The sequence below is a fragment of the Aethina tumida genome, chromosome 2 (genome assembly GCF_024364675.1).
Source record: "Aethina tumida isolate Nest 87 chromosome 2, icAetTumi1.1, whole genome shotgun sequence".
NCBI lineage: Eukaryota > Metazoa > Arthropoda > Insecta > Coleoptera > Nitidulidae > Aethina > Aethina tumida.
Window position 1 is genome coordinate 28,440,009 of NC_065436.1, and position 9,119 is coordinate 28,449,127.

A 9,119-nucleotide genomic window follows, 5' to 3' on the forward strand; every position below is an offset into this window, starting at 1 on the left:
TATTGATTTGAAATTTATATTTTAATTAAAATAAATTAATTATTAAACCCGGAAATGAAATTTTGTTGAATCGAAACAAATTGAAAAATAATTCAAGGCAAGTTATAATTACTATAAAAATTTGAAATCAGTATCTAATGAATAAGTTGAAATGTAAATAATAAGCAATGCTCTACATGTTAATATTTGTCTTTTTTATTTTATCAAAATAATAAAATAATATAAATTATTAAATTTACCATTATCTTTAGTTTGTTAAAGATTTTTCTAAAATTTGGTGGGTAGACCTTATCCAGTAATGAAAATAATTTATTATAAATAGATTTAGTTTCTCCTGAGGAAAATACGTCCCAATTGTTTTTTTCTCATACTATGGTAACTTTTGGTCCAGTTGTGTTTAAATTTGGTCTTTACTATCTTAAAATGTATATTCAATATGCAATGTAATAAATAAATAAAAATAATTAATCATATAATGTGATTGGTTCTAACGAATTCAAAAATATTATGGTTGTCAAAAAATAATATTTTAAAATTAAGTAGTATCTATGTATCAGTGGTACTAAAACTTCTATGGAAAGTCATTATATCATATTGTAAATTTTATTTTTCTACAGAAAAAAATGCATCATAATTCCTATTTCAAGTATGAAACCAAACTTTTAACCATATTGTAAATTTTACTGAATTTTATTTTCTACCAAAAAAAAACAAATGGTCATATTATAAATAGAAGAAATTTTTGTCAGCTTCAAGAGGGTGCAAACAAGTGGTAATGACACATTAAACTTTATGTATTTATGCAGCTCTACTAAAACATTTGAGGATTGTATTAAAAGCTCCAAGATTTTAACTGTCTTAAAATATATGTATTATATTTTGGAAAAGAAATTTAATTTAATAATTTTGTTATAATTATGTTAAATTTTAAAGATTTTTATATTAAACAGTATTGAAAGTCGGATATATTCTTTAAAATATGCTATTTTTTACAGTGTATTTAAAACTTTTTTAGTTCAGATTCAAGAGTGTGCAAAAAAGTGATAACAAGGCATTAAACTTTATGTACAAAAACTTTTAAAATATACTAGGTTCTAGTTTAGACCTATTAGCTGCGTGGAAAGTTATCAAAAGCTCAAAACTTTTAACCATATTGTAAATTTTACTGAATTTTACTTTCTACCAAAAAAAATCAAATGGGCATCTTATAAATAGAAGAAATCTTTGTTAGCTTCAAGAAGGTACAATCAAGTGATAACATAAAATTTTATATGGCTTTTAAAATAAACCAGGTACAAGTTATAAAAAATATTACATATTTTCCGTTTTCCATTATAACGGAATATTTATTGGCAGTAGTATATTGATACATATGTAAACTAGAACCCGATTTAGTTTATTGAAATGGCAATTGGCAAATTAATAAATTAAATCCTTGATAATTATAATAAAACGGCTTAATTAAACTCGATCAAATCAGTTATATTTTTCTTATTTTTCAGACTATTGATGGTCTTGATCCCCAAGACAATTTTCAATACCAGGTGATCAGTGATCGTCAAGATATCCATAATATTGGAGTGTGAAGATCAGGAATGGACGGGAGGTGGGTGAAGGAGACTGATATAATAACTCTTTCCACCAATCCAGTGAATCCACGGAAACGGTGAGCATCCCATCAATAATTCCAAAACAATCTTGAACAAAACATAAACGCCTTAGCCAAAATATATAATAAAAACCATTTAAATTGTTGCAGGGATTCGCTGTTCGACGTAGACTCGCGACGGTGGTTGCGTTAGCGTTCGGCTCGGTGTCCCGGGACATCCCGGCATGTTGCGCACCAGGGACACTTCTACTATGATCATTTTCAGCGATTCGAACGATGACACGGAGATCGTGTTCACTCTGGAGTCCCTCACGCAGGCCGGCCTCATTTTCATCATGGCCCTGGCCATCGTCATCACCAACGTCCTTATCATCGCCACATTTCTTAATTTTAGAGGTAACGAGCAAATTTGTCACGGTACTAATTAGCTAACATTAACGATTAAACAACTGATCACGAAATTGCTTCGCATGACGGAACTGAAATATCACTTCGACAACGAACATACATCAAAGTGTCAATTAAACACTTAATAGTTTATCGATGCTCATCAAGTAATCCGAAACTGCAAGCCGTGGCATAAATCGAGCGTGAATATCAACCCACCCCCCGTAACACCCCGATCCGTCAGCATTACGACCCAATAAAATTTTATTAAGGAAACAGCATCGACTTCGACATTATTTTGCGAAAGTAGACCCATTCACTTTTACACGCGGCCGATATAATTTTACGAGACGTGAATTTTCGCTCGACGGGCGCCGTTTTAGGGTTGTCTACATCGAATTTTTAATTTTTTTTTTTCGCTACGCTCAGTTCGGGCAATGAGCGTTTATTATCACTTGGCATGCAAGACGTCGGATATCGAATTGGGCATTTCCGAATTGTACGGAACGTGGTTTTATGACTGCCAACATGCGGAAATCAATTTCTATTTGATTTAATAATTCAGCGACTGCGGCAGATTTTCCGCCATCCGCCGAGCAAAATAAATAATTCAGTTTGAAACTCACATGAAGTTTCAGGTGGTTCAATTTAGTGTTTAAAAGGGTTGAATAATAAAAAATGTCGGATCAAATTGGGTCTGTTCCATTACTGTTATTTAACAGTATACCACTCATTTGCTAAAATCTATGCATCTATGCAATCTATGCACCGAAAAAAGTAATTTATTTTTCATTTCTAGTTTGATTGAACATTTTTTATAATCATATTATATTTTAACATTTTTATATTAAAACCTATGATTTATTTGAAAGCTCTTTTAAACTCATTTTAAATATGCTATTACTTTTTTTACACATTGTATTAGAGAGAGCAGAAGATAATATCGTTTCTATGCTTGTTGATATTTGATTGTCATTTGTCAGCTTATTGTGTATCTCGAAGACGTATCAAAGTCATTTTGAGGTTATTATAACTTGTTGGCTTCTAAATACTTCAATATTAAACTTTTAGTTAGTTATAGTGAAATGGCCATCTATATACCAAAAAGCCAACATTGTGTGCTCTTAGAGTTGTAACGAGTTACCGATGATAATTCAATTAAGTCTTTTTGAAAGACTCGTTACAACAGGTTAAAGGAAGCGATTTATTTTACCTAAGATATCTATGATGTTAGACTATAAAATTTTCATTCAATAATTAATTTCAATATCACTAACCTTTGTTTCCGTTGAACAGATCTTCTTCAACTAATGTATCACATTTAATACTCACATTTTGTACCAAACCGAAATATTAGATAATTTCTACTCACTGTTTTACTATTCTTAAATTTATAGTACGGGACTAATTAAAGCTCAGATTAAAACAACCTAACTATATTAACAAATAAATATAAGAAAATAAAAAACAAAACAAATAAAAATATGAAATTGAATGATTTAGAATTAACTTGAACACTTGGCAAAAAGTTTGAACTTAACAAATATTTATAACCATTGATTCGACAAACAGTAAGTAAAAAAATAAAAGAACTTTGACCTTGAGAGTTGAAAATTCTGATGAAAATCAGATGAACTACACAAATTTTCCTTTTCTTAACATTGTTGTCAAACTAAATTAAGAGTTTTTATATAGAGACCCTAATTTATATAATAATGTACTTGGCCTAAAAAAACCTTATTGCAATTCAAAATAAAATACAATACATAATTTCAATACAATTACAATTCTGATTTGTTTGCATAAGGAAAAACCATTGTACTTACAAATATTTTCAGTCATTTAAAAATCAATTCATTAACTTAAGTTTACTAATTTTGAAAAACAAAAAACTAAAAGAACAGTTACAATTCTCTCAAAATTTCATGTTGGTGTAAATTATTAAATCTTACATTAATTAAATTAATTTAATTTCTGAATATTTTGACAATTAGTTCTACATAAAGACACGTAGAAAATCAACCATTTAAACTTCGAACCCACTGTGCGACCAGACCCTGACACTCGATAAGGGTTCGAAAGAAATCATACTTGTTAAAAATCAACCAACGTATAGATTAAGATAAATGTATTTTGAAATAAATTTTGTATGATTTTACGACTATTTAACGATTAACATATGCAAGATTAATTTTAAGAAAACCCATCAAAAATCTGAAAAAATTCGTGAGAATCTAAACAAAGTGGTAGTCTAAAAATTCTCCCACGAAGCAATTAAATAACGGTTTTCTAGCTCTTATTACAGAGTCTCGCAAGGATAGTAAGGCAACAATTGTGATCAATAACATTTGCGATGACGTTCTTAAATACCAAAGATGGTTTTCCAAGTTCAGATCTGGTAATTTTGATCTCTCTGACTCCTATCAGTCAGGAAGACCAACAACATTAGACTAACACATGCTAAGGAAGCAAATCCATATCAAACAATCGATGAACTATGAAATACTTTTAACCAATTGTACTTTTTGCAATTTTAATATTTTTGACACAAAAGCAGTTAAAGATGTAACTTATACTGCATATATTACATTGAAAATAGTAAATTCATCATTTACGAGGTGGGGCAAAACTTTTGAAATTAAGTTTATATAAAAAGCTTAATGATTAGAATTAAAATAACCTGTTATTATTATTGAAAATAATTTTTTGCTACTTACATGTATATTCTGGTGATTCAAATCACTGTAATTAATCAAATGAGCCTCCTTTTTCACATCGAAGTTATTCACAGCAATTTAATAATTAACTTCTAAAATGCATGAACTTATATGTCGGTGGAAAAAATATAAAATATGTAAAAACATGCTATTATTATTCTAATTAATTTTTTGCAACTTACATGAATATTCAGAACATTCAATTCACCGTTTAAAAACGTTAATTAACAAAAAAGAGCACAAATTGGGTCAGTTCAATTTTTCATACCTAATTTACATATTTTTCATATTGTTTTACATAATTATTCACTGTAATTTAATAATTTACTGTTAAGATACATAAAATACAGAATATAATTTAAACAACATAAAAAGTTGTTTTCTATGTTAAAAATTTTACTGCCTGTTTAATTTCCTGGAACACAGACACGCTGATGGAAGTGGATAAATTATTAAGAGCCGTCATTAAATTACTGAAATTATAAAGAGCCGATCCTACAAATAATCTAGTACATTAAATTCATGGCCTATAAAGCGATCAATAATATACCAGCAGCGTAGATATATTTCTACAAATTTAATAGCTATCATATTAACTCGCCGAAGTAGTAAATTTTATTGCCGCAGCAACAAAACAACTTGTGCAATTGTAAATAAACGCCATTACGGGGGTGTTTGCCAACATAAATGAACGTGTCAGCTTTTATGAATTCAATTACGGTCTGCCATAACGCGTCCATTAACTTTGGACGCGATGAGATCAGCCTATGTTTACCCAATGTGCGAATTACAATAAAAATATTGTTAAATTTGGCATAAATATAATTGGAAAACCGTGTTTTAGAAACACTGAAATAAATTTACATAAAATACTCGTGAATGTATAAACAATTCTTGTTAAAATATTAAACTGTTTCGAATGCAGTCGACGAACTTCCAACGGGCTGAATTAGTTGCCGGTTTTAAAGCTTTTTGTTCCAAAATACCAGAAAACTACTTCGGTTAAAGAGTAACCGAGTAAACGAAGCATGAAAGTTAAATATTATTTTTGGCTAGATTGGATTATTAAATTTGTGGATGAAAATAGGGCAAATCGTGAATTAAGCTAAACTTAAACACTGTTACTCCATTCTATTTTGAGGCGCATTTAACTCCGAATAAAATTGTTTCAAAAATGGCGAATGCTCAGGTGTTATTTACATGTGATTTTTGCAGGTCCGTCGGAGGTGATAAACTGTTACTTGTTATCGTTGGCGGTGGCGGATCTGTTGTGCGGCCTGTTGGTGGTGCCACTGTCCGTTTATCCCGCGGTCGTTCGTGACTGGGTGTACGGTGACATTGTGTGTCGACTGGTGGGCTATTTGGAAGTGACTCTGTGGGCGGTTACCGTCTACACCTTTATGTGGATAAGTGTCGATCGGTATCTAGCCGTCAGGAAGCCGCTGAGATATGAAACGGTACAGACCAAAACGAGGTAATGTCCTTTCAAATCTCCATGTAACAGGACGTGAGCCGATTTGATTTGTTTCAGGTGCCAATGTTGGATGGCGTTTACGTGGATCTCGGCAGCGATGCTGTGCTGTCCACCGCTGCTGGGATTCAATAAGCCGCTATTCGACAAGGAGGCCTACATCTGCATGCTGGACTGGGGCAGCATGGCGGCGTACTCCGTCACGCTCTCCATCCTCGTGCTCGGCCCCAGCCTCATCACCATCGTCTACACCTACACTTACATCTTCAACATGCTGCGCAAACTACGCAGCGGCTTCCCCTTCCACGACAAGGAGTACGCCACCGCGCTCTCCGAGAACCTCTCCAACCCCAGCCATATCATGAGTTTTGCTTTGGTAACCTCCCGCCATGTCCCCGTTAAGTTCAACGACTAAACAACACAAACAAATTTGCAGGTGATCGCTTTTTGGTTGTCCTGGTCGCCGTACATAGGGGTACGCCTCTACGAGTACTTCACGGGAATAAAACTCCAGATCCAGTTCTTGCATTTCGGTATCGTGTGGCTGGGCTTCCTGAACTCCTTCTGGAAGAGCATGATCCTGATCACGCTCAGTCCGCAGTTCAGGCTGGCGCTTCGCATCTTCTGTATGACGATCTGCTGCCGGTACAAGGGTCGCATGCAGGCCGAACTAATAGGTACACTCTGGTTTAGTTTTTGCTTCGACACGGTTTTCTGGCTTTCAGATGCGGCACCGATTGGATATAACACACTGCACAAAGTCAATTTATAACTGATTACCTTCAAGCACTTTCAAACACACTTGTCTCTGTCTAAAAACTACTTGAGTTAACTCAACGGAGTGGTTGCAGAACTTGTGGAAGTTCGTTGTTTACTACAAATCTGATACTAGAAACTTAAATAATGAATGAATTTTCTGAAAATATTATAACTTTTGTATCATATTTATCAAATCATTGACTCGAGTAGGTTTTAGACATTCCATAAACAGCACACCAGATTTTATCCTCACTTTAAACTAATATTTCGATACTCTTTCATTTTCTAGATAATTAATTACATAAAATGGATAACACAACACTTCATGTGACACTCGTACATGGGCTTTATACCATTACATTTGAGTGTGTTTATTCTATTTCTTTAGTTTTTTAACTGAGAAACGTATTATTGACAAACGTAAGTTCTTAGCTAGACATGTAGAATAGTAAAACTTTAATTACAGATAAAATAAAACTGGTGAAACTTAGCTTAAGTTCCTCATCTCTTATTTAAATATTTATTCATTTTCCACAGTTTTAAACATCTATTAAAACCTTCAAATTGTTTTAATGTAATAATTAAGAAATGCCTTTAATTACAAGTCATCTTTTAAAACTGATAACTTTTTATCGTTTTACAATCTATGCTAATTGGACTTTATAGTTTGCTGTTAAACAATATTCTTAATTATGTTTAATAAAAGTTTTAATATCTCACAGAACGGTTTCTTGATTAAAAGCTAATTAATTTCATGGAGTTGCATTGAAATTGTACGAACTTTATTCATCATAAATCTTAGAAACATAAAAGTTGTTTGAAGTATTGTTCAGTTTTCAATACAAAATGTTCTGTTTATATCGGCCTTTTTATGAATATTATTCTTTTTGTTACTGAACACAAACTTTCCGCATTTAATTAACTTTTTATCATTAAGTCAATCTTTTTTATAGTGAATTATAAGATAAATTAAAAGACAATAAAATAAGAATTAGTGAAAACATCTTTAATATAGATGTGGATTTATTTATTTAATATTTGTGAATATTGATAATGTTCTGCACTGTTTGATGAATTTGATGAATACTTTGTATGTTTTGTAATCAATCAACGAATAACAGTCTTCCATACTTTGCACAGTAGTTGTACATCACTTTATTCTTGTAATACCTACTCTTGCATTCTTACAGAAATGTTAATGGATAGAACTGATATGTTATAACATATTCATGAGGAGGAACCAATATATATCAAAAAACTTGACAATAAGAAGGTAACCAAAATGAATTCTATATAAAAACCAATTATCAGCAAAAACGTTTCTTAAAATATACTAAAATCATTTTCACGTGGAATGCAAGACTGTCCAGATTGTCAGTGAGTAACAATTTACAAACATACTAAGTATATTTCACTTGTGCTAACCTAAACGTGGAAGTTTCTTCAAAAATGTCAGAATAGAAACTTTTCTGTTGACGATTGATGGGGCGTGGAACGAAAGTAATGATTGATTTGTTGTTTAGGCATGGAGGCAGACGACTGACTACTCTTTCCTGTCGCGGGATGCTGTTTTCCCGGTGCCCGGTTCCCGTTCACGGGACTGGCGATGCGCGACTTCGACTACTTCGTCGGCAAGATCAGAAGATATTGGTGCCAATTCACGCGCCACGGACACAACCAGTGACCGGACGTGCGTCTCCCGAATGCTGAATGGTCTTTTAGAATCAGTAAGCGCCCGTTGCCGTCGCATGGTGATCGTACGTTTCCATTTTTTGATTTGATCTGTCGGGGTACTGTTGTTTAAATGGGTAGATGTACGTTGAGGTGTGCATTGTTTTAATGGAACAGTCAATTATATTAGCCATGTAGGTGATGTTTATTCAATAAGTGGAGGCACGAGGTGAAATTGTTTGTTGGGTGTGTTGTTTTTTATTGTTGGATCAATTAATTTAAATTTAAAAGTGATTTTCAACAATCAATAATGGTATCGTGCTTTATTATATTATAACGGCAAGTTTATAATGGCTTTGCTGAAGGAATTAGATTCTCTTTATCATTAATCAAGTCGAGGATAATACAAAAGCAATGGTTTTAAAATAAAGTTTTTACTAACAAACATTTTCTAAAGAGTATTTTACATTAAAACTTAACGTTTTTATTTACCAATTTAAAGCAC

At 32.3% G+C, this 9,119-nt stretch overlaps 1 protein-coding gene across 1 annotated transcript in view; it reads left to right on the top strand.

Moving 5' to 3' along the window:
* LOC109604852 (G-protein coupled receptor 52) overlaps positions 1-8,728 on the top strand; it is a 38,265-nt gene extending 29,537 nt beyond the window's left edge. Inside the window, exons 2-7 of the mRNA XM_020021398.2 lie at positions 1,503-1,666; positions 1,760-2,005; positions 5,929-6,187; positions 6,245-6,560; positions 6,621-6,861; positions 8,467-8,728. Coding sequence (XP_019876957.1) covers positions 1,834-2,005; positions 5,929-6,187; positions 6,245-6,560; positions 6,621-6,861; positions 8,467-8,486 — 1,008 coding nt within the window. The 5' untranslated portion in view covers positions 1,503-1,666; positions 1,760-1,833 and the 3' untranslated portion in view covers positions 8,487-8,728. The remainder of the gene's footprint in view (positions 1-1,502; positions 1,667-1,759; positions 2,006-5,928; positions 6,188-6,244; positions 6,561-6,620; positions 6,862-8,466) is intronic.
* The last annotated feature ends 391 nt before the right edge of the window (positions 8,729-9,119 follow it).